The 26,969-nt window shown below is 48.9% G+C and overlaps 4 protein-coding genes across 6 annotated transcripts in view; 2 read left to right on the forward strand and 2 right to left on the reverse strand.

Annotated features, from left to right (window-relative positions):
• The window catches only part of CLSTN3 (calsyntenin 3), a 15,301-nt gene extending 13,404 nt beyond the window's left edge, over positions 1-1,897 (reverse strand). The window contains 2 exon segments of the mRNA XM_071433080.1: positions 1,688-1,856; positions 1,859-1,897. Of these exon segments, the coding sequence (XP_071289181.1) occupies positions 1,688-1,856; positions 1,859-1,897 (208 nt within the window).
• Positions 1,852-8,315, forward strand: RBP5 (retinol binding protein 5). The gene is made up of 5 exons (XM_071433116.1): positions 1,852-1,948; positions 2,414-2,702; positions 2,965-3,143; positions 3,617-3,718; positions 4,072-8,315. Exons 2-5 carry the CDS (start codon positions 2,630-2,632, stop codon positions 4,123-4,125), a joined length of 408 nt encoding a protein of 135 aa, XP_071289217.1. The 5' UTR covers positions 1,852-1,948; positions 2,414-2,629; the 3' UTR covers positions 4,126-8,315.
• Positions 8,316-8,468: 153 nt separating this feature from the next.
• C1R (complement C1r) lies at positions 8,469-16,235 on the forward strand. Of its 2 annotated transcripts, XM_071433084.1 has the most exons (11): positions 8,469-9,042; positions 9,715-9,949; positions 10,184-10,376; positions 10,558-10,701; positions 10,826-11,022; positions 11,509-11,656; positions 11,732-11,853; positions 12,436-12,514; positions 12,902-13,042; positions 14,685-14,759; positions 14,988-16,235. In XM_071433084.1, coding segments are annotated over exons 1-11 (2,139 nt in total). In that variant the 5' UTR covers positions 8,469-9,040; the 3' UTR covers positions 15,791-16,235. The 2 variants fall into 2 exon arrangements, with proteins under 2 accessions (XP_071289185.1, XP_071289183.1); XM_071433082.1 differs by lacking the exon at positions 8,469-9,042 and having other exon boundaries at positions 9,088-9,949.
• Positions 16,236-18,273: 2,038 nt separating this feature from the next.
• On the reverse strand, positions 18,274-26,891 carry C1S (complement C1s). 2 transcript variants are annotated; one of them, XM_071433127.1, is made up of 12 exons: positions 26,685-26,891; positions 26,176-26,253; positions 25,553-25,757; positions 24,237-24,414; positions 23,876-24,001; positions 23,014-23,213; positions 22,635-22,788; positions 22,288-22,403; positions 21,978-22,056; positions 21,615-21,752; positions 21,067-21,141; positions 18,274-19,527 (listed from the first exon to the last, which is right to left on the reverse strand). In XM_071433127.1, exons 2-12 carry the CDS (start codon positions 26,178-26,180, stop codon positions 18,734-18,736), a joined length of 2,070 nt encoding a protein of 689 aa, XP_071289228.1. In that variant the 5' UTR covers positions 26,181-26,253; positions 26,685-26,891; the 3' UTR covers positions 18,274-18,733. The 2 variants fall into 2 exon arrangements, with proteins under 2 accessions (XP_071289228.1, XP_071289227.1); XM_071433126.1 differs by having other exon boundaries at positions 26,176-26,240; positions 26,685-26,890.
• Between the last annotated feature and the right edge of the window lie 78 nt (positions 26,892-26,969).

Consider the following 26,969-nt stretch of genomic DNA (forward strand, 5'->3'; position numbering starts at 1 on the left):
CCCCTCAAGGGCACTACTTCCAGTATGTTGAATCCACCCTCTGCAGCACAGTGTCCTCTGAAAGGCCATACTGGCATGGCCTCATGTGTTGGCTCAAAACAGGCAGCATCCTGTGCAACCAAGCACTTGTGCATTTTGGGGCCGGGGGGGCTGCCAGGGGTGGCTGGGGGGGCAGCAGGCAGGGTGACAGGTCAGCGAGGGGATGTCCCAGCAGGGCAGAGCGGGCAGATCCTGCCTGGAGTGGCAGCGAAGAGCGTGGGTTGGCACTTCTCCACCACCATATCGACTGAGATTATAAAGCATTGCGTAGGAAATCCAGAGCAACATCCATCCTGCTCAGTATGCAGGTGGAATCCTCCCTGTGTGCAAGTGCCCGTGGCTCCCCCTGCCCGCCCATTGTCCCCACCGGATTCCATTCTGCTCCGGCTCTATCCATGCGCCACACCACCGAGGTGGGGATCCAGAGCTATAAATGCCAAATGTGCCCTGTTGCTGGGGTAACAAGCTGATGGTACAGAGATAAATCCTTTGCTGCATCCACCTGCAACTTGGGGATCACCAATCTGATTTCTGGGAAATGAGTTGTTGGAGAATAGAAAAACATTTTAGGAATATTTTTAGGATAGAGACTCCTACCAGGATACAGACTCCTACCAGCTTCAAGAAAGCTCCCGTCAATCTAATATAATTTGCCAAAGGTGGGTAGGTGTTTCCGAGTGCAAATTCACAAAGGAGAGGGAGAATCCAGAGTATGAGGGGCCTTTCCTTGCCACCGAGCCCCATGGAAGCAGAGCAGAACAAATAAATGCCCCTGCCAATGTCAGGGTGCACACAGCTCTGCAGCGCACCCGCCCCATAGCCCTGACTCTTCCAAGGCACAGAGAGCACCCTAAGGTGTCACATTCCCCGATGAGCCCAGAGTCCCTCAAATGTTTACGGATTTTCCCACCCTGTCAGATTACCAACACGCTGACTGCCCTTGGATGAATCTCTCAGGCTTGTCTCTACCAGAAACCTACACCTTTCTCCATCACTCTGTGTGCTCAAAGAACATCTGCATTCAGAAGGTTACAGCTGTAGCACTGGGGTGGTTCGGGGGTCTTTCATCTTTATCACATGAAATACATAAAATCAGCCTGCATCGCTAACGCATAACTATGCATAAACAGTTCCTATTGACAGATTGTAGATGGATGAACTAGGACTGTAAGATGGAGCTGGGGAATGTGTTTTATGAACTGCAGGGATCTGTGGAGAAACAACATATTCTCTCTCAGCATGCTAGGGAAGGGATGGGAATCTAAATCCACCCAGTGATAACTAAACAAAAGCATGACAAGTGGGTGGAAAAAGGGAAAACGCGAGGGGAGCGCCAGGAGACGAAAGAATGGAGAAAAAAGCGGTGGTAGGATGACAGATGGACAAAGTAGAGAATGGAGATGGGATGGGATGAGAGCGCCCGAAGGGGCGAAGAAAGCCGGGGCCGCCGGGGACCGCGGAGATGCCCCGACAAAAACGTGCCGGGCGAAGGCGGCGGGCAGCGCGGAGCCGCACCGCCACCGCGGGGGCGGATGGACGAGCCGCGGCCGGCGTGTCCCTCCAGAGCCCCTCCGCAGGGGCTGCCGGTGGGTCCCAGCGGAGCGCCCGCCGCCGCCCGGGACCGTGCCCGCGGCGCTCCGCCGCTCACCTTTGTTGGAGGAGCTGCCGGGCAGCGCGGCGCAGAGGCAGAGCAGAGGGAGGAGGACGGCGGCGCGGGGCCGAGGGTCGCCCATCGCGGCGGTGGCGGCGGGTCCCGGCAGGACCCACGCCCTCGCTCCCGCGGCGGCGGCGCGCAGGGACGGCGGCACCTCCGGCAGCGGCTCCGCGCCCCGCCCGGCCCCGCCCCGCACTGCAGCATGACGTCACGGGCGGCGGGGGGCGCAGCCAATGCGCGCGGCCGCCGCGCCAGGTGCCGCGGGATCGGGATCGGGATGCGGGATCGGGATGCGAGCGGGGCGAGCCGGCCGCTCCTCGCCTCCCCACTGCGGGCCAGGCAGTCCGCGGAGCGCGGCGAGGGCTGCGGGAGCCTGCCCGGGGAGGGGGGAAGCTTCGACACCGGGACGAGGAGGGCGTGGAGATCGGGGGGGATGCGGGGGCGAGGGGCTGCAGAGCGCACCCGGAGCCCCGGCTCGGGCTGGGCAGGGCGGAGCTGCCAGCCTGCCGCCGCCTCTCCTCGACGGGGTGTCCGCACCGTGGGGAGCGCAGGCCGGGGCGCTGCTCCGACGAAGCTCGCAGCCACCGGCGCCACGGTGTGTGGAAGGGCCGGAGAGGGAGGGCTCCTTGCCGCTGGTTGGAAGTCCAGAGTTTAATACGAGCAGCCCCCGATGAGGGCGGAGGCTGAGGAGGTAACCCACCGTCTCTACGCCCTGCCCAGGCGAGGCGGAGATGCTGGAGCAGGGGCCGTCCCGGCCCTTTCCGCGCCCCCCGGCGCGGGGACTCTTACTGCGGCGGGGGGCGCGGGGACCGGGCCGCTCCGCACCGCGGGACAGCCACCGGCCCGCCCGGCGAGCCAGCCTGGTCCCGGCTCCGCTGCTGCCCGGCTGCTTGCGCTCTTTCCTCCGCACCGTCCGCCGCGTCCCTCTGCCCCGGCATGCCTCCCAACCTCACCGGCTATTACCGCTTCGTCTCCCAAGAGAACATGGACAATTACCTGCGGGCTTTAGGTAACGCTCCCCTCCCCATCACGCTCCCTCCTCCCCTTTAGTTCCCAAAAAGTTAGTATCTCCAAAAAGTTAAGAGTCGGAAAGGGGAAAGAGGAAGGGAATTGGGAACCTTCTGGTCCTTCGTCTCCTACCATCACTTTTGCGCTGTGGTAGGAGAGGAAAAGAGGTACTATGGCTGATGGTCCTTGGCTAAGAGTGGAGGAGCTCTGCTGGAGGAGGGGCCCGGGTCGTCCACACATCCCCCCTCTTTCTCATCCTCTAGATATCAACGTGGTCCTGCGAAAGCTGGTCTGCCTACTGAAGCCGGACAAAGAGATTATCCACACGGGAGATCACATGGTCATCCGCACCATCACCTCCCTGCGGGACTATGTTATGGATTTCGACCTAGGAGTCCAGTTTGAGGAAGACCTGGGACCCGTGGATGGACGCAAGTGCCAGGTGAGAAAGCCAAGCAGTGCAGTTTCACAGGGGACTGGGATGTGCTAAAGAGTTCAGGGACTTGCTCAGCTTTTTGTCTCAATACCCAGGTAAGAACCAAGCCCAGAGCTGGCATGCCCCTGCAGGTCCAGGACTAAGTGGTTCTATGAGTAAATCACTCACTGCCAAGAGAATGAGCAGCAAAGAGCCAGAAACCAGTTCTCTGGGATCTGGAGGATATTATCCTCTGGAGCAAAGCCCTGAAAAGATAGAATGTCAGGCCACTTGGCAGAACTCTGATGTTGCACTTGGAAGCCAGAGGGTCGTTCACCTCCAACAAAGACCATCTGTCCCAAGGAGCCACTAAAGAGACTCCAGATCAGGGACTGCATTTGACATTGTGTCGGAGAGGAACAGCCAGTGTCAGCGCTGGAAACATGTATCACCGCGATCCACTTGTCTCAGGACCATGTTTCCCCTCTCCTTCCCTTCAGACAACCGTGTCCTGGGAGGGCGATCAGCTGGTGTGCGAGCAGCTCGGAGAGAAGAGGAACCGCGGCTGGAGGCACTGGTTGGAGGGGGACCAGCTGCATCTGGTGAGGAGGGGTCCGGTGCAGCTTGCAAAATCCCAAGCACAGCGAGTGGGGGGGACACAGTGTGGGTGCTGTTGGCTCTGCGCCAGCCCTGCAGTTTCCTTCCCCCTTCTCTCAGACTTCATCCCCGGCTCTGCGGGGGGCAGCCACCGCTTCACACAAACATCCGCCTCCAGGGTTTAAAAGTTAAACTCGAAAGTTAAACAGCTCCACAAAGGCGATGTCCCTTCCCTGCCCTGCAGCCAGACCCGCAGGGGCTTTGGGAGGGCTCCAGCCAGCAGCGGGAGGGTTGGCAGAACTGGGGAGAGGCAGGAGGGGATCCAACCTAAACTCCTCTCTTGCCTCCCCTTTCCCAGCGCATGACTGCTGAAGACGAGGTCTGCGTCCAGGTTTTCCAGAAGGTGAAGTGAGCGCTCCTCGCAGAGATGCCCGGACGGGACCCGCGCTCCCCAGTGCGAGAAAGAAAAAGAAACAAGACCCGATCGAGCCGAGCCCCCCCGTAGCAGCGTGTTTTCTTGAGCCTCGCCCACCGGCCAGCAGCGGCCGGGGGTCACGGCTGGGCCGGGCGGCGGGAGCGGGAGGCGGGCAGCGGGATGGGCCGGGGCGGGAGCGCTGGGCCGCCGGCTGCGCGGAGGCTCCTTTCAGAATAAGAGCGCTCGGGGAGGAGCGGGGCGGGGGCTGCCCCGGGGCCGGGCCGGCCCCGCAGCTCCCGCGCTCCTCCCGCCGCTCCCACCGCGGCCGGACCCCGCCATGCCCGCCGGGACTGGGGGGGTCGGTGCCCGGGTGGGCAGGGGTAGCTTAGGCTGCTTCTGCAGGCATCACCTGCCGTCTTCTCTGGTCCTCTGGGGATGCTGCATTCTTCCCGGGATTGTGGGATCATAGAATCATGGAATGGCTTGGGTTGTTAAAGATCATTTCGTTCCAGGCCTCCCCTGGAATTCAGAAGAAATTCTTCTTCAGAGAAAGCGTTGTCAAGCATTGAAATGGACTACTCAAGGAGGTGGTGGAGTCACCATCCCCAGAGGTGTTCACAAAATTATTGGATGTGGCCCTTGCTGCCATGGTCTCTTTCAAAAGGTTGATGATCGGTCAAAGGTTGGATTTGATGATCTTGGAGGTCTTTTCCAACCCAAGTGATTCTGTGACATTTCACTTAGATCATGTGGCTTAAAGCCTCATCCAACCTGACCTTGAGCACTTCCAGGGATGGGGCAGCCACAGCTTCTTGGGGTCCTCAAGCATGATGGGTAGGATCAGAACTTGTCCTTCAGAGTCTAGGATTCTCATGTGGTGGTGTGAAGGGGGAGGGCTGGCTGGAGTAATCAGCCCCATGTTCACTGCCTTCCTGAGAAGGTCTCATGGGTGAGGAAGGGTCAGGATCTCTTTATGGGGTAAGAAACCACAGTGACCACCTCTAGTCCCAGCATTCCTTCTGGCATTCTTGGTGGAGTCTCCTCACAACCATCGTAGCTCCGCTGGTTCACAGCTATCTGCAGTCAGAGACCAAGGTGCAGATCCAGAGGAGGTGAGGTCCCCTGAACAGCCAGACCCATGCCACAAAGAGAGCTGTTCTTTAATTATGACACCTGATGGGATGGGCACAAGTCCACAGGCAGTTATTCCTGAAAAATGCTTGTAGTTGCCCCCAACAGAAGGTTGAAAGGCAGGGTACACAAAAATGTGCAACTACTGACACCACAAAGAGCCAACAGATTGGCAAATTTTTCAAATATAAGCCCTTTATTTTTTCTGCCAGCAATCATTTAAAGACAGTGTGTTCTGGAGAGCTTCTTTTCAGGAAACTGCAAAGATGAGTGCCATGAGAAAAGCATTACTTCAGAACATGTGATAGGCAAAGGCTTGGGGAGCTGCAGCTGTGCCTACAGTGTCAACCTCTGACTCTTTATGGTTGTATCTCAGGACATATGAGGCAGGAGCACCCTGTCAGTATCCACAATCCACAATTTGAGTGCCACAATCAAAGCCAGTGAGCAGTCAGAGCCAGGCCATCCAGCACATCTGCTCAGCCCTTCTATCACTCCTTCTACCATAGGGAACATCTACGTGACCTTTGTTGTATCATGAAGCTGCAGAAGGCAGACAGCAGCTGGAGCTGGTTCCACTGCTGCCCTCTTTGCACTCTTCCATGCCATAAGAACGCCCAGCATCGAGCCCACCTCACCATCTCCAGGCTGCTGTCTTCCAGACTGCATGATCAACAACTAATCCACTCATTCCAGGCCCTGCACCACAAGCTGGTGCAAACTCTCCTCTTCTGAGCCTACATTCTGGTTGGATGGCAGACACTATTGCTTTCAGGTGATTAGCCAGACTTTTCTGCCATCCGTGTAATTTTCCTGTGAGGTGATAGGCCAAGTAGATTGCTTCTGACTCGTTGCCAGCCATCATGTATCCATGACAGCCGCTCTTCTTCAGGAATCATCTGATTGGGCCAGAACCACAGATAAGAGTCATTACTCACTTGATGTGGTCCCCACACTAATGATAATCATAGGGGTTAGTACTGCAACATATTCTAGGCCTTCAGGTAATAACTACCAGCATTAATAATCCAGTTTTCCTTTCATACTCATGAACGGTGTGATGCCTAAGGCAGATGGTGACTTTACCCCACAGCACTGCATTGCTGAGACATGAGGCTATGGGAAGTGAGGGTGCCATTGTAAAGCAGGGGAAATTTGTGATATTGGGAGGACATAGGTGGGAGGAGGTGTAATATTGGTGAGTGGCTGGTGCTGCAGAACTGTGTACCCCTCAGGGTACACATTTGGTTCTGCTCCTTGATTTAGAAGACACAGAAACAGGCTTCCAACGTGCTGTTGCTGCTGCTCACCATCTCATATCAGGGGAAAGACCCACTGTTTGAGTCCTGAATCTTCTTTTGGTTTTGATCATCCTCTCCCTACCAGCCAGAGCTGCAGAAGCATCATGATTTGTCTGAAAGAGTGCTGAGCCAGTGGACAGCACAAGCCTGACTGTGTGAAGGCCAAGCCCAATGGCAGTGTCCCCAGAGGGCTCCAGCCAAGCCTTTGGGTACTTTGGGTAGTCAAACCAACAAGGTTGAAGGTAGAGTGCCCTGGGGAAGCATCTCAGTGTTTATAGGTGAGCCTGGATCTGCAGCCCTGCTGTGCTGTAGGGTAGGTGGTACAGCTGTAAGAGACCAAACAGAGGTAATTCTCTGTCCTCCTTGACTCAGGCTTGAGGATAAAGAATCCAGCTCCTTCTTCACTGTGGACAAGAGGATCTAGTCCACATGCCAGAAGATATTTTCATGGTTTCTGAGTCTGTAAAGCAGATTTCTTTCCAACGACCTCCTGCAAGACACTGTATTCAAAGCAGGGTTCTTGCTACATAAGAGGATGTTGGCATCTTTGACCATGCTGAAGATCTACAGTTTTTTTACTTTGCTCTGATATTGCCTGAATTTATTGTCCAGACCACTTGTAATGCAGCTGAGGCCAGCAGGCAGCAAAGAGGGGCTAGTTTTAGCATTCTGTGGTCCTACATATGTTCCGTGGTCCTGCAGGAATTCTGCCCCTAAGCAAAGATGGGCACATGTGTCCTTCCAAGGAAAAACCATGCTATTTCTTGGCCCCAGCCTAACAGGAGGAAGAGGATCGCCCGGAGCACCTGAAGGGGAAGGCCAGCAGCGGGAGCACTGGAGCTGCCCGGAGGGTGCCGCTGTGCTGTCCCAGCCAGGCGGTCTCTGGGATGTGTGTTAGGGGTGGGCTGCTCGGGATGGCTGTGTCCCCAGCCAGCCACCCCTGCTTCACCAGCTGAAGTCGTCTCCTGTTTTCCCAGATGATGCTATCGGGACGGGAGAAGGCGTTGAAGACACGGGAGATGTGCTTTGAAAGTGTCACGAGGCACTCCCAGTAAGTGGCCCCTGGATAGCAGATTGCTTGTCAAGGAGACAGGGAAATTATCCACTTACTTACAAAGGATCCCCAGGGCTGTCTGTCTGTCCGTGCTTTCCCAGGGAACACTCTTCCCACTCTTCCCACTACTTTCCAGGTGTGGTTTCTGAGTAAGAAACCACTCCAGCATGGCACAGCACAGCAGTGAGCCTGCCCAAGAGTGTTCATCGTGCAGAGGACATCAGGAAGTACTAGGATAATGTCCCCTGTTTAATCTTAAATCTGATATGTGGGGCCATATGGTATTATAACTGTGGCATTAATTATGTGTTTATGTCATCTTTTTGGGATAATAATTCAAATATGTTTGATGAACGGGTTCTCTGGTACACTTCCATAAATATCCCAAGGCTGCTTTCTTCATTCTTTTTAACACTATTTTCATCTTCATTCAACATGTTTTTGTGGCTGTGAATTACTTCCTCTGATTTCAATGCAAGACACTTCCTAACCTCTCTGAAGCCACTCATAATTCCAAGGAAAAACACTAAAATGGTGTTTTATCTCTTCCACCAAAGCCTGAAAGCCAAGAAATTTTAAACTTCATAAAACTGGGGACATAAATACATGTCTTGGGCACTATGTTGTTAAAAACCTGAAAGGGGTTTTCAAGTTGCTATATTTTCTCATTTCCCCATTAAATAGAGTGCCTTATCTATCTATCTTGGTTCTCCTAAAAATGCTTGCAGAAGAAACATCAAGAGGGGTCCTTGAAAAGGGATTTGTTCTCAGAATGCCTTTAATTCTGTAGACTTTCATTTTTCTTAATATCTTTTTAACTCAAGTGCCTGAAGCTTCTTGCTTTTCTTGAAGATGATCCCAGTTCCCACCCCCCAGAAATCTCAGAAGTGCTCTTCAGCAGATCAGAATTGAGAGAACTTATCTTTTTTGACAGCTTCATTTCAGCTTGATTTTTTAAAGTTTGAATTAACTTGTGAAGACTATAAATTTTCTGATCTTTCTAAACCAGAAAACACCCCGGGGGGACTGGGGGGACTTCCTAGGAGGACATTTTCGGTGGGAACAAACTCGGAAGAGCTTCTGGATTGCAGACCAAGCCCTCGGAGGGGTCTCAGGCAATCGTTTTCCTGCCTCCTGGGCCAGAAGAGGTCTCTCGGCTCTGCGTGGCCAGGCCGGGGCACCCCCGGCTCCGTGTTCGCCCGTGTCCCCCCCGGTCCCGGGGCTCTCGGCAGCAGAGGGCAGCAGAGCCGGCGCTGGGACCGACCTGGTCCGGTGCCAGACTGTTCGCAGTCTTGCTTTCTATTCCCCGCTCCTGCCACCCTTGCTCCCTCCTCCTCCTCCTCCCCCCGTCCCGCCCGCCCCGGCTCCCCGCCGGCCGCCGCTCCGAGCTCCGCCGGGCTGCACGGGCAGGGGCGAGCGCACGGAGATGTGAGTCGGGCTCTGGGGAGGGGGACGCGCCGGCACAGCCCTGGGGGAGGGTGGGGGTCGTGGGGCTCAGACCTTTCCAGGGAGGAGAATAGGACAACGGGACTAAGGTGCTTCGCTGGGCAGTGAGCTTGTTCTGGAGGAACTCCGAGGGCAAGGGGGGAGATGCGCAGAATGAGAGATAAAAAATGTGAGCGTCAACTTTTGGAGGCATGAGTGGCTAGAGGGCTGCCCAGGAGACACTGGCAGGACTGCTCCACAGCAAACAGAGCTTGAGCTCTTCAGATCCTGGCCAAGGATCCTGAACTAGTGATCACCCAAAACAACTCACTGGCCCGGGGTCCAGGGGGGACCAAACTTTTCCTGGTTCCATAAGAATCAGCCCTACAGCTTCTGGGGACATGCAGACCTTACTCAGGGAATTCACCCATGCTCCTCCACGCTGCTTCCTGGGTTAATGAATTTCTCTGTAGAGGCTAGTACAGTGGCTTGCTGGAGCCTTGTTAGTGCTGGTGTCTTCATTTCAGCTGCCCTTCTTGTTCCTGAGTGATCCAAGCAACTAGGCTTCCTGTGTTTGCATTCCTCTGGACAGTGCACAAATCAGTTGAGAAGTCTCCCCTGATTTTGAATGACCTAATTTTGTGCAATGTCATCGTTTATTTGTCATGTTCACAGGCACGTTCCTTGTCTCCCATGGGCCTTCCTCTTTTTTGGAGTGATCGGTTCCAGTCCGGTCCCAAGAGGTTCTCCCCTTTTTGGGGAGATCAGATCCCCCAATTATCCCAAGCCATATCCCAACAATAACATCAGCATCTGGGATATCCAGGTCCCAAAAGGCTACGTGGTGAAGCTGACCTTCAAATACTTTGACCTGGAGCCATCTGAGTCCTGCTTCTATGACTATGTTAAGGTATGTGCACAGACCCCTGGGCCAGGGGGTGCCTGGAGATGGCAGCCCAGGGGCCACCACGTGCAATGGCTCTTCATCCACCAGGCCTCCTCTGATGCTTCCCACAAGGAAAGGGAAGGAGTTAAAGATAGAAATGGGAGGAGCAAGCACTGACAGCTCATGGTTGGGTAATATCAGCGCATGGAGCAGGCTCAATCTTATGAGGCTGCTCTGATTTCACCTTAACTTTGACAGATCAAAGCAGACAAGAAGGATTTGGGCAGATATTGTGGCCAGCTTGGGTCAACCACAGGCAATCACCCAGGAAGAAAGGAGTTTGTATCTAAGGGGAGAAAGATGCACCTGAAATTTCACTCTGACTTCTCCAATGAAGACAACGGCACAGTGATTCCCTACAGGGGCTTCCTGGCATCCTACAGAGCTGTGGGTGAGTAGGAAATACCCTCAGCATGCAGAAGGAAAAGCCTGTGTGGCTCCAACCAATTTCCCTCCTTGCCAGGCAAATAGAGAAGCTTCAGACAAGGATATAGATCTCTAAGGAATATCAGTGTAGAGCAAGGAGTTTTAACACTTTCTTCCCCTTGCCCCTTTACTTCCTGTGTCTTCAGATCTGGATGAATGTGATCCTAACAATGCTGCCGAGAACTATGAAAGGCCTCAATGCCAGCACTTCTGTCACAACTATGTGGGTGGCTACTTCTGTTCTTGCCAGATTGGCTACCAGCTCCAGAGTGACCAGCACTCCTGCAAAGGTAAAGAGAAAGTTTCAAAGATCAGAGGAGCAGGAGGGTTGGGAGAAGTGACTTAGGAAGCAGATGGCAGGGCTGCAGAAGGCACAGCCCCACGATGTGACCTGTCCTTTCCTCCTCTTCACAGTGGAGTGCAGCAGTGAGTTGTTCACGGAGGCGTCTGGGTACCTGAGCAGCCCCGAGTACCCGCAGCCCTACCCCGAATTCCTCCAGTGTAACTACAGCATCCGTCTGCAGAAGGGCCTGTCCATCGCCCTCAGGTTCTTGGAACCCTTTGAGATTGATGATCACCAGCAAGTCCACTGTCCTTATGACCAGCTCAAGGTACTGAGATTAGCAAATTCTCCTCCCAACCCTGCTGCCAGACCTGGACAGGAGTCATGGGGACACTACTATTAAGATGAGAAATATGGGATCAGCACAAGCAGAATGCTCCAGCATGAATGCCCCAGCACTGTCTCTCCCTCACTGCATTTAATTACCACTGTCCTAAGGTCAGAGGCTCTGGGTCATAGGCCCCTGTGAGTGAAGGAAAAAAACCCATCCTTCTTCCAGGTTAATTTCCCTTTGATTTAATCTCAGGGACTGATAGCTCTGATTCCCAGATAAGGGAGAAGCAGAGCTTGTGCTGGGTCAATCTGTAGTTCTGATCTGTCAGTGAAGGCATCAGCAAAGATGGGTCTGACAACCAGCCCTATTCACCATCACAGGCACTCTGGTAAATTTGCTCTGGGTTTAAACAGGCATACTGAGGCAGAAAGGCATGTGTGTTTCTGTTTCTATCCCTGTGATACATGTTTTCCTCATCAGATCCAAGCCCGAGGGAGAGAGATTGGTGAATTCTGTGGCAGGGAACCACCTGGCATCATTGAAACCAACAGCAATGAGGTGGATATACTCTTCCTCACCGATGACTCAGGGTTCAGCCGTGGCTGGAAGATCCACTACACCTCAGAGAGTAAGAGATTTCTCCCCCAGAGGCTACTACAGCCTACTGACTAATCCCAGCCTAATCTGTCCCACTGTCTCACAGAAATACGGTGCCCACAGCCTGTCCCACGGGATCAGTTCACCATCATCAGAGACCTGCAGCCTGTGTACCAATTTCAGGACTATGTTGTTGTCAGCTGCAAGACTGGGTATAACCTGATGGAGGTGAGATCCCTTCTCCACTCCCTTCAGCCATATTCTGTTTTGTCTTCAGTTTGTGCCTTTCACCTTTGGTTGAACTTCCTCTGGAGATTTCACTCATGGCAACCTCTTGTAATTTTTGTTTCTTCTTTGCTTCTCTCAGCTTTCTTCCAGTGGTTTCTCTTTTCCCAGCTCTCTTCCTTATGCAATTACTCTTTCATGAAGCCCTGGTAGAAGACTAAAGACAAAGATCTCAGGAAAAGTTAGACAAGGTAGACAACACCTCTTTGGAAGGATATGAAACCAGAAGATGAAAGCAGAAGATGCTACCTGCCTCCCTTGCCATCCTATTGCCAGGGCTGGGTAGCACCTCTGACTCATTGTGGGTTTATAGGTGCTGGCTGCCGGTATCTTGGCCTGCTATGAAGAATGTGTAGCCTGTGGCAAATATAGGATAGAGGGAAAAGAGGAGACAGCAACTGGAACAGGCTGCAGTGGGGCAAATATTGGACAGGAGTGAAAAGATGGGCACACAGAATAATATTTAAATGTGGGGAAGGAATTAGGGGTCTGTACAACCAACAGATGTTTTTCTCTCCCATGTAGGGTGACAAAAAGCTGGTGTCCTTCACGGCTGTCTGTGAGGCTGATGGCACATGGCATCAACCCATGCCCCACTGTGAAGGTGAGTGATCTGAGAACGGGAATGACATCCCCTGCTGTGGCTTTCCTCCTCCAGGAATGTGGGAAATTCAGCCTCTCTGACTCACTTAGTCCATAGCCTCATGGATGTGCTATCTGGAAGGACCTAAGAAGGTCCACCATTGATTCACATTTTTCTGCTTGCAAAAATTCAAATGTTTTTCCTCCCTTACAAAAATGCCTAAGTATCACTTCGAAATTACTATGATATTGCAATATCTAAAAGCAAAAGATCCTAATCTGGAATTTCTTTAGGGAGAACCTCTCTTTGACCACTGTCCTAACTGGTCCTTCACATCCTGGCCCCAATGCCCATACTTGCAGTCAGTCTGCCGTTGATTCATGTTTTCTTTTTTTCCCTCTGTTGTAGTTGTGAACTGTGGCAGCCCCAAAAACCTGACCAATGGTGCATTCAGCTACCTTAAGGAGCCTGCAAACAATGAGTACCAGTCGGTGATCTCATACCGGTGCCATGAGCCCTATTATCACATCGTCACCGGGACGGGCGGCGGTGAGTCCTAATCCCACATGGACACCACGGAGACCTGTGCCTGGAAAGCCCTCTCACGTTTCTAATTAGAACTGGCTCTTCTCTCCAGCCTTAGGGCTCATGCTTGCCTCCTGTGAAGACTCTCCAGTCTTTTCTTGACCCTGCAGCATCTCTGGAGTCTTCTTCTTGTCTCAGCCTATTCCCACCCTGCTTCATTCACAGAGCCCATCATATCCCTCTTCCATGCTCCCCTTAACTTTTGCCAAAGGTCATAGTCTCTCAGCTAGAGTTGTGATCCTTTTTTCTTTTTTTTTTTTTCCCTAGTGGATTTCCTTCTTTTCTGGTGGATTTCATTCTTTCACTGAAATTTGAGGCATGGTGTCTGGGAATGACCAAAATTCACAAAACTCACTGCATCAGTCTGAGTTGCTACAGAGGCAAATAAATAAACACACACTCCACTCCCGTGCAGTGCTGTTTAGCTCTTTGGAATATCTGAAATCTTCGTTCAGCTGCAGAGATATCTAAGACTTAAATAACATACTTGCAGAAAAATCTATTTTAATGCAGCACCTCATAAAAATTAAGTCATCATTCCAAACCATTCACATGCCTTCTTTTTACACCTGAGACATTGCTTGATGATGCAGGACCTTTAATTCCAAGAACAGCATAAGGAGTTCATGATTTCCTTGCCTTGGCTGCTCATTTAGCCTCCACAATGAAAAAAAAAAGATTAATCTGAATCAGTTCCTGGATACAGTTACCAGCATAGATACATAGTTGTGCTGCGTGCTGGAAAGAGGTGACATGCTACTAAAGAGTTCTTTAAGTTGGTACTAATGTTCAATTTGATTATTATTGCATCTGAGTTTAACTCCTTCATATAGATTCAGAGATCAGTCTCATCAGAAGAAAAATCAGGAGCAAGCAAATATCAGCTGCAGCCAAATTCTGGTGGGGAGTCATCCTAATTTAATCAATTTTGAAAGAGAACAGCAAACACTTTCTTAGAAGCAGTTACTTCAGCGTTAAGATAAATTGTACAAAAATTATTTTTAGTCACCACCACAAACTTTCTAAGAAAAGCAAGAGTGTTGGAGGTAGTGGAGTTTGTGTTGAGAGGTGACATGTGAAGTTTAGCTGACCTGCAACTTAGGCTCAGAAATAGGTACTTATCATGTACAGTACCTGACTCCCATTTCTGGGACAAACCACCTTGTCCTACTCTCTGCAAACTACCGACACCAGAAGTTTGAATCTAAAATCCATGCTTTTACTACTTCTCTCTCTTCTTTGGGCTAAATAAGGTCAAACAGTGCTCTGTACACCTGTGAACTCAGTGAAGATAAGACTTCACGCAGATGGCCCTTCAACCTTTTCTTCTACAGTGCCTGAGTTTTACTGCTCCCCTGGAACTGAGGTGCCACTCCAAGATGTACAGACAGAAACATCTCACACTCTACCACAGGCAGCTTTTCCCAGGAAAGAGTGCTTTGGGATGGAAGGACTGAGGAACCTCTTGAAAATATTCTATTCTATTCTATTCTATTCTATTCTATTCTATTCTATTCTATTCCATTCCATTCCATTCCATTCCATTCCGTTTTCTCACCCCATGCCTGCAGGCCTGGGTCTCACTCCCATCCCTCTCATCCTACAGAAAGATTCACCTGTTCTCCTGAGGGAACCTGGCTGGATCAAGATGGCCAGAAGAGAATTCCATCCTGCTTGCCAGGTCAGTAAAAACTCTGACTTCGTCTGGTATTTTCTGACTCACGCTTACAATTGGTACTAAACTGGGACAGCATGCAGGGAGGGGGCTGAGGATAGCGGTATCTGGGAGGGAAAAGGTAAAACTGTCCAGAAAGCCAAATTAAGTGAAATCAAACAGTGATGGCAAGGAAAGAGAGAGAAAAGCCAGGACAACAGAGGGTAGGTGTCATGATCTTGTGTTTCTCCGCAGTGTGTGGGAAGCCAGTCCATCCCGTTGTTGAAGTCCAGCGGATCTTGGGTGGCAAAGCAGCAAGGAGAGGCAATTTTCCTTGGCAGGCTCTGACTAGCATCAATGGACGAGGGGGTGGTGCCCTCCTGGGCGATCGCTGGATCCTGACTGCTGCCCACACAATCTTCCCCAAAGGAGGAGTACAGAACAATGTGAGCCTGGAGCAGCTGGCAGAGGAGGCTGACATTTTCCTCGGCCACACCAATGTAGATGAGCTCCACAAGATGGGTAACCACCCTGTGCGTAGGATCTTTATCCACCCGGATTTCAACCCTAAAGATGAGCACAACTTCAACGGGGACATAGCCCTGCTGGAGCTGAAAAACCCAGTAACTCTGGGCCCTACACTGCTGCCTATTTGTCTCCCAGATGCCACCAACACCTCGTTCTATGCGCATGGGCACATGGGCTATGTGAGCGGCTTTGGTGTGGACAAAAACCGCATCTCAAGCAGTTTGAAGTACGTGAGCCTACCAGCAGTGGCTCAAGAGAAGTGTCAGAGTTGGCTAGACAGTAATAAGAAAGGTATGCCAATGGTTTTCTCTGAGAACATGTTCTGTGCGGGCTTCCTGGAAGGCAAGAAGGATACCTGCCAGGGGGATAGTGGGAGCGTCTTCACGGTGTTGGACAGGGAAAGTGGTCGCTGGGTGGCTACCGGCATAGTTTCATGGGGAATCGGCTGTGGCACGGGCTACGGCTTCTACACCAAGATCCTCAACTATCTGGACTGGATCAATGGGATAGTAAAGGAGGACAGGCCCTAGATGTTGCTGTCCTACTACCTGAAGCACCACTAGCATATCAATTTCCAGACACAGCAAATCATAGCCAAAGCTTTTCATGATGTCCCAAAGGCTTTTCGAACACACAAAACATGTAACCTTCATCATGAGCCCTTCTGAAAGCTGCCATACTGTTTGGTTGTAGCATTGGCAGCCTGGGAGATGCCTTTGTGGATGTTCTGGCTCATACAAATCATATAACCGGAAGAAGCCTTAATTGTCTCAGGAAATCTCATGACAGCAAATATGTTATGGTTTGAAATGCTGATGATATCATGAGACTACTGCAGTCTACTTTTGTACTCTCTTTTGTGGGAAGGTTGCAGGGGAGAAGACTTCCTAGAAGGATGGTTTCTGCCAGTGTGCATAAGCCCATTGGCATCAGTGAGAGTCTATGAATATTAAAATACTTGCTGGATAAACCAGGTGTTTCATGTTTTTTGTCTATTTTTTTAACAACTGAATACTTTTCAGCACTGAAAGCAACTTTTGTGTAAGATTGACCTGGACTTTTGGACTTTGTATAGGGATTGCCTTACCTACCACTAAAGTGTTTCCAGTTCTGCAATGGCATATGGCAGCTGCTTATCTGTCCCAAAACTATCACTAGATTACATGGCCTGAAATCCCAGGTGGCTTCAAGGGAGGCAAAAATAACTTGCCTGTGTGATGCCACATTCCAAAAACAGGGAAGGCAACAACCAATCTCATGGATAAGGGAGCTCAGGAAACTTTATTGATCAGAAGTTGAGGATGGATTTTTTTTCCTTATACCATATGAAATAAAGCTTTAGCTTCAGGACAGCAGCTCTAAAATGATGCTCACTCAGAGAAAAGCCAACCTCTCTTGTGTTGTGGGTATTCTCTGAAGCTGTCTTCTTAACTACTTTTTCTACTGCAAAATGCCCTACTGTGTTCTTATGAGTCACTGAGAGAAACAAGATATAAGATACTTGGTTACTAGTCCAACAATCCAATAATGTTTTGCTTGTTACACAAAACTGAAGGTACTTCATGTCTTGGTTTCAAAAGACAGGTGTCTGCTAAGGAAGGCAGGAGCCTCCCCTAAAATGGAAAATGTAAACCCCATCCCTCCGAGTTGCTATAAAATTTTAAATTTAGGAGCTCTCAGGCAAAAAATATAGGAGCAGAATAACAGTTCTTTACTAGGGAAGAAAATAAAAAGATAAAATAAACAATGCAGTAAACTAAAACAACACTAACAGAGTCAGAGCACAACCTGACACGCTGTGGGTCAGGGTGATGGTAGCAGTCCAATTGGAATTGTGGCTGCAGTCCTCCTGCAGTGTCAGGTGTGGTTCTGTTGGAGCAGGGATCCTGTAGAAAGGGTGTAGTCTTCCTCTGAAGATCCAGTGGAAGAGGCAGCTGTTCTTCTCAGAAATCCAGTGGAGAAGCCATGCAGGTGTTCCAGAATCTCCAGATTATATCTGGGTAGGAATGCTGGGCTCCTCCCTCCGTGCAGAGCATCTCACAATGGGATGCTATAGTTCTTATCAGTCATGCAGTGACATTCAGTAGCCTGTTATCAGCAGATGTCTCCCCTGAGAGAGGATTGGGTGTGGAAGAGATAAGGAAAACTGCCCATTTAAGAGAAGACAACTGCCAAACAGATGGCAAATAGAATACAATTTGCTTGGCAGTCCAGGACACTTCAGCTGAGTGCAGGATTCCATGTGAAATCTCCCAAGAGCTGAACACATCCTCCTCACCATTTCTTAAACTCCTATATAAACTTAGGTTTATAGGGAAGAAGATGTCTCTGTCCAATCCACTGCTGACAGTGAGGCTAACTTCAGAGCTTCAGGGAAAAATTGTTGAGATCTGGGGACAGTCTGTTGTGGCACCTTTCCAGTGCTGACCCACATACTAGGAAAAAGCCCAGCTGGAAATTAAAGTATCTGAATACAGCAGTTAGATACCCCCTCTTAGCTTACTCCTCTTCAAGCTGAACAAACCCGGTCTTTCAGTGTATGCCATCTGTACCAGTTCCCTGATCATCTCAGTAGAAAGTGTCTGTGAATGATATAGGACTTTTCAGAGCAGAAAATACCTCTAACACATGTCAGATAATATTCCTTCACTAAATCAAGAGAAGGTAGTGTTCTGGGAGAAAAATCAAGCTTTATTTATTTTCTAACTCAAAATAATAATAAAAAAAAAGCCTGAGGACAGGTGAATGAAATTCTTTTGAATGTCTGTTCTCTGCAGCTTAATTCAGAAGTCTGATGTCCTCATTGCTGGTAATGGTTGATGAGTGAGATGAAACCATCTCAGAAGAATTTTATAAAGACTGGTAGAGAGTGAGGTACTACAAGTTCCAGCTTGATGAAAGCTAGCAGTGTCAGAATATGATTAGACATTTGATTTAGGGAGTTTCAAGGAGAACCGGGTCTAGATTGAGAAGAAGAAAGGCATTACAGACACAATAGCACACTGCACAAAAGGCAGTTTGGACATTCTTTAATGCTGTTAGATATTCTGAACAAGTCAGGAAATACATAAATCAGAAACCAGGCTCTGAACCTTCCATGGGAACCAACCATTATTCTCTCTCGTCTTCATTGAAACCTCCCTGTCAGGTTTCAATGGGCACAGCTAGGTCTTTTCCAAGTGGGAAAAAATAGGATAGAAAAAAATGAAAGGAAGCAGAAGAAGACTCTTTTATTCAGAATAATGTCTTCCTTTTACGCTACTATGAGTGGAAGAAGGAGAATTTCCCTTCCCAGACATGATGACAGTGGGAGAAACAGGTCCACACCCCTGGCTCTCCGCTCAGCCTAGGCAGGACGAGTTACAATGTGTTACATATTGCCCACAGGATACACAGAGTGCACAGTGTCACAGCCAGCCCAGACACGCAGCCCTCACATTTGGAAAGGGTGGCGGTGCTGAGAGGACCAGCAGCTATTTCTGCCAGGCTTCCTTGCCCTCGTGCTGGTGCATGGTCTCTGTGATCCAGTCCAGGTACCGCACCACCTTGGTGTAAAGGCCAAAGGTGCCACACTTTGGCCCCCAGGAGATGAGCCCCGCCACATAGTACCGGGTGGCATTCAGAGGGTCCTGGATGGCATAGGCTCCGCCACTGTCCCCCTGGCAGCTGTCCTTGCCACCGCCAGCACAGATCATATTGTCCGTGAATACGTAAACCACGGAGTCATCGAAGCCGTCTGGTTTCACAGACCGGCACTTGTCCATGTTCACCACGGGAATCTGGGCCTTCATAAGATCAGCAGGGAGCTTTCCTTTCTCTTTCCGGCCCCATCCAGCAATGTAGCCCAGAGTCCCTTCTTCCAGCTCATATTCAGGTGATTTACCAGGAAGGCAGATGGGTGAGATGTCTGGACCCATCTTCACAGGAGCCCTGAGCTTCAGCAGCGCAATATCATTATCAAAATCGACCCTGCTTTCTGCAGGCTCCTCCTTCCAACCGGGATGGATGAATGAAGCTTCTGGGATAAGCTTTTCAGCTTCCTGTGTCAGGAAATCTCTACGAACATTGATTACCCCAGCATACATGGTGGGCTTGTCATACCCCTCCAGCACGTGCGCTGCAGTCATCACCCATCTGTCAGAGATGAGCACTCCACTTGCTCTGGGGTTATTGAAATACACCTGCCACGGAAAGTTCCCCTTTTCTGCACGGGTGCCTCCGAAAATCCTCCCTGTGTCTTGGATGGGATTGCTAGGCACCCCACAGACTGGAAAGAAAAGAAAGAAAGATGGGAGAAAGACAAGATGGGAGAATTAGCAGTTACAAACTGGGGGTTCTTTAGTACTGCTGAAAAGCCCACAGTCCCCTCCTTCCTGTGTCCTCTAAATAACTTTTGAATGTGAGTAACCATGTTAATATTTTTTGCCACAGAGCTTGCAATTAGTATTTACAGAGAAATCGAAGAAAATTCTAGAAAAAATACCATCAACACTCAATTTAGATTTAAAATGCTCATTCTCAAATTCAGTTTTCTGGAAAGCAGCTGTCACCCTGACAGTGTTAGGTATGTCAAAGCTCACAATTTATTCACCTTCTAGTTGGCATTTTTCCTTTGCTGAATTATGCTCTTCAGATGAAATCTTTGAAAAAATACTTGCTTGATTTCTTACAAATATGACACTGCTCTTTAAATATATATCTTTTTGGTTTGGTTTGGTTGGGGTTTTTTGTTGTTGTTTTTTTCTTGGTGGTGGTGTTTTTTTGTTGCCTTTTTTTGTTTGTTTTGTTTTTGTTTTTTGTGGACTCCAGATAGCCTCAGGTTAAGAGCTCAGGTTTGTCACTGATGTTTTACCATTTTGCCTCTCCATTCTATAAGTATGTAAAATCTTAAGCAGTAGGGGATCTTATCTGTGGGTCTTCTGAGTGAAAAGATGCTCCATGCTTTTTTGAGCAAAATGCTTAGTAACATTTTGCAGAATGTTAATAATAAGGACATAAATAAGACTGGTCATTCTGACATTGCTAGGAAACTGATTTCTTATCACACTGTCTTGCTTGCATTGAATTCTTAGTTAGAAAATCAGAGATTAAGGGACTATAGCCAGCAGATAGCTTCTAATTTGCATGAAGCAGAATTTGTTAAAGAATTTCACATAATCATGGGAAAGTTTATGCTGGAAGGTACTTCTCAGTGCCTTTAGCTCAACCTATTCTTCCCTAACTGCCCTCCCCCCTGCCTCCTAACTCCAAAGCCAGGTTACCCAGGGGCTTTGACAGGGAACTTCTGCTCATCTCCCAGGGTAGTGATTAGCCAGCCTCTCTGGACAGCAGTTCCAGTGCTCTGGGGGAGCATTTTTCCTCAGATACAATCAGAATTTCCTTTGTTGCAACCTGAACCTGTCATTGCCTTTTATTGCTGTGTCCCACTGAGAAGAATTTGGCTTCATATTCTTTGTAGCCTCCTCTTGGGTAGTAAATTCCCTGAGCTTTATCTTTCAGTTTGTCTTTCTTACTGTGTACTTGTATAATCCAAACCACTGTCTAAGCTGTGACTGGACTTTTAAGAGAGTTGAATCTCCTCCGCCTGGATCTTGTACTTTGCCAGTGAGGATCTGGGGTTTTGAAGGAGTGAACAGGCATCATGTACAGCTAGGGCAAGTCATGCTGCCTCCTCTACGAGGGTAAACTGAGCAGTACATGGGGTTTAAAATTCTCTCTATCAGCGGGAAGTTAAGAAAAGAAAATACAGAGATGAAAGAAGCAGTGTTCTTCATATGCTGCATGCACATACAGTATTTGGTAGTACCTGGGACACATTTTGGTAGCTTTGTTCCCATCTCTTCATTGACCCATTCTCCACTGGCTGAGCACCGATATATGGCTTGGAAAACACGAGAGGAAAAAGAATTCCATAAGGACGCAGTCAAGATAAACACAGGGTAAACAGCACTACTGTATATGATACATCTACCTTCTTATTTCCAAAGCAAGCACAGCTTGGTAAACATTGCTGTTATCTCCCTACCAGGGTGCTTCTATCCCTTTTTGGGAGAAACTCATTTAACAGATTTCTTGAGTCCTTTACTTTTCCACCAGAACTTTGTGTTACATGTGACAAAAACCTGCATGGTTCACTCACAAGACAAACAGAGAGAAGACTTCTAATGAATTTAAGGTCAACAGCCCAGGCATTGTTAGAGTTCATTAAACACAGAGGCAACACTAAACTATTGCCTGTAACCCCACACCAGTCTTGACCTGATAGCACAAAATCCCAGCCCCATGGCTGTGCCAGAAGCACTTTCTGGGCCCTTAACCCAAGGAATATTACTGTGCAGCAGAGGCAATGCTCACCATGCCCTTCGTTTTCCAGGGTGTAGTAGGGCGCCTCACACTCATAGCGGACAGCAGCTGTGTACAGAGGCTCCTGGAGTTCAGAGATGTATGAGGCTTGGGCATTGTCAACATGAGGGGGATCACCACAGTTCACAGCTGTAGAGAACAAAAAGGATCAAATACAATCAAAGGAGCACCCTCACTCAACAGTGTGGTTATTTTGTATGACAGGGAACCACTCAGCTTCTCTAGTCCCTGTACAGTCATGGGAGCTCACTTCCTCTGTCCATTTAGCATCCTCCTAATCTGGAGATACAGTGGATCTAGATCCTAAACACTCATTCCAATTCCCTTCCCACAATACAGACACAGGTCACTTACGAACACAGCTCAGGTGGGAGTTGCTCCATTCACCATTTTCCTCACAGCTGGAGAGGAAACTTGTGATGCTATCTCGTTGCTAGGAAATAAAACATATGATCCATGTAAGTCTCTGGACATGAAATACATCTGACACAGGTGCTCCAGTGGAGGGGCCTCAAAAGGCTGTAGTGGCTGGAAGAGGATTCCTCTTACTACTGCTGTGTTGAAAACTTTGGGTTCCCAAAAGTACTCAGGACCCGTGATGGTAATGGCCTCCAGATGTTGCTGAGCAGGCCAGAGGGGACATATGCTTCTTTATTTCACTTACTGTCACAATTTCGTAGCCTTCCACACAGGTCACCTTCACAATGTCCTTTAAGATATACCTGTCCTTCTTTGGGTCAAGAACAGAGTTGGAGATGACACTCATGGGACAGGTTACAGCTTTGAAAAGATAGGTGGAAATCAGTGATGAACTGGTTCAAGATTCACTCTCCTTCCAGCTCCCAAGCTCTTTCTCCCCAGTGATGTTTTTCCCCCAGTAAGCAGGCATATCCCTACTCAGTACCAGCAGCTGTGAACATGTTAACATGCTGTTGTGCACCAATGTGACCTGGGACAAACCCTGTCCCTAACTCATCAGCAGAGGGAACACATTCCCAAGCATTTACTCACGGTCCCCATAGTAGCGTATTTTCCAGCCTCTGTGTTGTATGCCCTGGTCTGTCTGGAAGATTATGTCAAGAATGTTGTTCCTGGTTTTGATTTCAGAAGGACCTGGGAATTTGTTGCCACAATAGGGACCGAAATGCTGTTTTCCAGAGACAATCTGGGAAAATACCAAACAAGAATAAATGAGAAATGCCAAATGTATTGAGAGAGCAATTAAAACACACACTCAATGCATACATATTCAAATGTATTCCCACAAACTCCAAAAGACAACACAACTGAAAATAAAGTTAAGCAGTACCAAAGTCTTTTCTAAACATGAGAAGATGGATGGGAGACTCAGAGCACCCTGACCCCTGAGCTCCCTGAGCTGCACACCTACAGTTAGGCTGTCGTGGCAGATCCCGTTGGAGTCGGCGGGCTCCACGTCGAAGTCGCCGCTGCGAATGGTCAGCACCACGGAGTAGCCCGGGCTCAGAGCCACTCGGTAGTCACAGCGAGAGTTCTCCGGGTACTGGCTGGGATAGTTGGGGCTGGAAATCTCCCCTGTTGGCTCAGTGAAGACATTCCCACTGCAGTTCACTAGGAGTGAGGAAAGAACATGAGTAGGATTCAGAAAGGAAATGGTCTGTCCATGCACCTGACAAGCTCTCCCTCTTCTACCACATTCCCAGTTTGCCCAGCTACCTGCAATAACCATGGCACAACATTGCATCTTCCCCAGAAACTGAAGCCAGGGCCACTGTCTATCCAGTTAGCCAGGAACTTTAATTCCTTTTTACTCTCCACCAGAGATTTAGGCCTCCTTTCCTCATTCTCAGGTTCTCATATTACACTCCTTTCAACATGCACTGTTTGTGATCTTGCAACTTTTTGGTTCAAGCCAAGCAGGCCCTTGGTGATTTTTTTGTCCTTATGGAACTTTCCTGTTTTGTCAGAGATTTAAAGATTCACAGATAGCAGTATGCTAAGAAGGTTTTCCATCATAGTCTTTAAAGAAGGTCGTTCAGTAGTTTCTTAATTCTCTTGACACAGAAATAGAAATAGAATTGTTAAGAATATGTTAATAGAAATTCTTCAAACCACTGTCTACTGCAGTTCAGATTTGCACTGGGATGGGTTTTTTCTCCCAAAATATACCTGTCACAAATGGCTAAGAAGGTTGAAAAAATCTTCCGAGTACAATATCTCACTTGGCTTAAATGAATTCTTGCTGTTGATCACAGGTCATGCACATCTCTTACCTCCACAAGTTTTGTTATCTTCATAGAGGAAATAATCTGGTGGACAGCTGCAGAAGTAACCTCCAATATAATTATTACAGTAATGACTGCAGGGTTCATCCACAAAATCCATGCACTCATCCAAGTCTGCAAGTATGAAAAAATGAATCAGCCAAATTAGGAGAGGGCCCTGAGGGAAGGAGATATTGAAGCAAACACTAGTGGACAACAAGGAAAAGTATTTACACTGGCCATACTGGAATGCAGCTCTGTCTGCTGGAATCTCTTTAAATAAGGCATTTCTGTAAGAAAAACCCTTCTTGTCATCTTTCCTCCCAGCCTGGACACTGCAGAGATTCAGAGGAGGCTGTTTTAACCTTACCCACTGCCACGTAGTAGGCAGCAAAACCAGTGAAACGCTCCTCATTGGAAAAGTCCGATTGGAATCTCATAGTGAGGCTGTTGTAAGGGACACGAAATTCCTCCACAATCCTGGAGCCAGGGGCAGGAGGTTTCTTCTGCCCACAAAGCACGCCTTCGACATAGCCACCAGACAGGATCTGCAGAAGAATTCAGAGACACCTCACCTCACTACTGCAACATCTGGAATTACCAGCACTTGAGTCTTTCAGCTTTTAGGTGCTCAGGTGCAGCCAAGTGGAGCCCCTGGACAGCCAGTTTCATGATGTTCATAAGACACTTGAAGAGTGTTCCTCCTACTGTCTTCCCAGTGAAATATTTGCCTTAATTTCTCAGATACAAATTAATCCACAGTGTTTGCTGTTGACATCTCTTCTTCAGGCCCATTTGTCCAAAAAAAAAAAATCACCAAAATAGTATTTCAAAGCAGTAAAACCAACCATGACAGTCCACAAAGCAGCCTAACAGGCTCATTGGTTTGCTGCAAAAGGACACAGGTTACTACAGAGAACACTCATCCTTCTGTCCCACCTTGGTCCTCCTCAAAGGTGTCCTGGTGCTGCACTTGACCTTACTGCCCCTATTCACACAGAGCTATGGCAGGACAGGATGGTCGTGTTTCTGTCTGTTTGTGTGGAAGTGCTTGATCTTTTGTGCCTTGTGGGACAACATAGAGCAGAGCTGGCTCTAAGAAATCTGTGGTGCACAGATCATAAAAAAACTGTGGTGCAAGGGACCACAGCACTTTATCTGAGTGACCATATGCCTACACAGATGGATTGTTTTTAACCTCCATCCTTTCCAATCAATTTCTGTTTGCAATAAATCATCTCTGTCCACTCATTGATTTCTGTTTGCAATAAATCATCTGCATCCACTCATTGATTAATTCCAGATAATTTCAGGCACAGACAACTATTGCCCTAAGAAAATGGTCTTTTTACACCTACGCTTCAATGGCAAGGAATATGCACTGCCACACAGAGATGTGTCAGTGATGGCTAAAAACACTTTTCCTAGGAATATGGAGAAACATGGGATGGGAGGCATAAATGGGACACTCAGTTGGCAGCCAACACTCACATGGTTATAAAGCAAACTTGAGCTGATTTCATGACTGCTAGTGGAGACATAACCAGTCATTTGGACTTCTTGGAGCTCAGAACAGGAAGGCTGTGCATAACTCCTCTCCCAGCTCTGAGCTTTGTGCACAGCTTTGCTGTTCTGTGCTCTAAGCTGCCTTCTTGTCTTTTTCTCACTCAAGGACACAGACAGTACCTTCACAAAGTCATATTCACAGTCCTGTGATGGTTCAAGATCCAGATGTGTGAAATAGAGGTGAATACCATATCCCAAAGGGACCCGGATGTGCCAGGTTTCGTTGGCATAATTGGGATATGCCTGCGGATAATTGGGTGACAAGATCTCTCCATACATAGAGGCTGCCTCAGCCCAGACAGGGAGACAGAAGAAGATTAGGGACCTGAGGAAAGAGAAGGGAAGATGACATGGCAGCAGTGTTCTCCATTTTCATGTGTGCACAGCCCCAGGGAACAGCCAGACTTTGGCTGCACATGGCATGCAGCAGAGCTCCTGGCTCCTGAGTTTCAAAGGTCAGTGCTGTGGCTGTGGCTGTATGGGGCTTGTCCTTCTCCTGCAGCTTTTCACACAGGAGTACAACCTCAGTCGTGCTCTCTGCTTGTCTCAGCCTCTGTAGGAGCTGGTAAAGCTGCAGGAGCTGAACACAGGGATCAGAAGTGCTCTTCCTTACTCATTGCCCTGTTCTGGAGGCTATTTGGGCTATAGATACATTCCAATTTGAAAATCAGTAGAGTCTTACAGGGCAAATAGATGATTTATAGAATACAATTACTAATAAACCTTGAGATTTAATAACTCACCACATCTTGGAAAAGCAGTTCTTCCTTTCTGAAAACCTTCAGGAATTGGACTTTGGAGTTATGCTCTGGGAAAAAAAACTATGATTGGTTAATGTTGCCTGTATGTCTGCGTGTCTGCTAAGCAGGTTGAAAACCCTAAACCCCGACCCTGGAGAGACTAGGTCAAGGTTTTGCCTGAAAAGCAAGTTTATATCTCTGGCCCTTCCTGCACAGAGCAAACCCAAGCATCAAGAAGGGAGGCTGAGATCCATAAGGACAAAATCTCTGTCTTGATACTCACCAGTGCTCTCCCATTGTGACCACCAGTGAATCCAGACACCACGCTGGTGCACAGCAAATTAAGACAGAGAACACATCCCCCAGGAGTACCCAGTCCATTCTTCCCAGCACCTCAAAAATCATGCTAAGACCCTGGGGTTGGGAAGCACCTTGTCCTCACTCTTCTAGCTGTCAGACAACTACACTGGGGAATATCCTCCTCTCTCATTTATAGTGAGTGCAAAATTTACCTTTTCTCCATAGTTCACGTCTGGTTTCCTTGTCTCTTCTCTTTTCTTTCTCTTTTTTTTCTTCCTGTGCACACCCTCCTCCAAACGCACCCAAAGCTGAGTTTTGGGAAGGGAGCTCTAATTCTCAATATCGCAGCACCCTCTATCTGTGGGATGCGGCTTCCCAGCCTTCCCTCTAGCGTGAGATGCTGGCTTTGAAAGCTCTCGGCCGGAAGGGGAATTCCAGAAAGACTTGCACAATCCTGTTGGCTGAAGTTGCCGTAGGGGGTGCACCAGTCTGGCTGT

The sequence above is a fragment of the Agelaius tricolor genome, unplaced genomic scaffold, assembly GCF_023055355.1.
Source record: "Agelaius tricolor isolate 1412-34295 unplaced genomic scaffold, bAgeTri1.0.p SCAF_9, whole genome shotgun sequence".
Classification (NCBI taxonomy): domain Eukaryota; kingdom Metazoa; phylum Chordata; class Aves; order Passeriformes; family Icteridae; genus Agelaius; species Agelaius tricolor.

What these genes read in the sequence shown, in the direction of transcription:
- C1S (XM_071433127.1), bottom strand. An exon ending in TGCCTACTACGTGGCAGTGG is followed by an intron (nt 24,002 to 24,236) that starts GTAAGGTTAAAA and finishes TCATACTTGCAG; the next exon opens with ACTTGGATGAGTGCATGGAT. An exon ending in TCTGCCACGACAGCCTAACT is followed by an intron (nt 22,789 to 23,013) that starts GTAGGTGTGCAG and finishes GTATTTTCCCAG; the next exon opens with ATTGTCTCTGGAAAACAGCA.
- RBP5 (XM_071433116.1), top strand. Translation starts at nt 2,630, where the DNA reads ATGCCTCCCAACCTCACCGGCTATTACCGCTTCGTCTCCCAAGAGAAC. An exon ending in CAATTACCTGCGGGCTTTAG is followed by an intron (nt 2,703 to 2,964) that starts GTAACGCTCCCC and finishes CTCATCCTCTAG; the next exon opens with ATATCAACGTGGTCCTGCGA. An exon ending in AGGGGGACCAGCTGCATCTG is followed by an intron (nt 3,719 to 4,071) that starts GTGAGGAGGGGT and finishes CCCCTTTCCCAG; the next exon opens with CGCATGACTGCTGAAGACGA.
- C1R (XM_071433082.1), top strand. Translation starts at nt 9,686, where the DNA reads ATGTCATCGTTTATTTGTCATGTTCACAGGCACGTTCCTTGTCTCCCA. An exon ending in GGCATCCTACAGAGCTGTGG is followed by an intron (nt 10,377 to 10,557) that starts GTGAGTAGGAAA and finishes CTGTGTCTTCAG; the next exon opens with ATCTGGATGAATGTGATCCT. An exon ending in CGTCACCGGGACGGGCGGCG is followed by an intron (nt 13,043 to 14,684) that starts GTGAGTCCTAAT and finishes CTCATCCTACAG; the next exon opens with AAAGATTCACCTGTTCTCCT.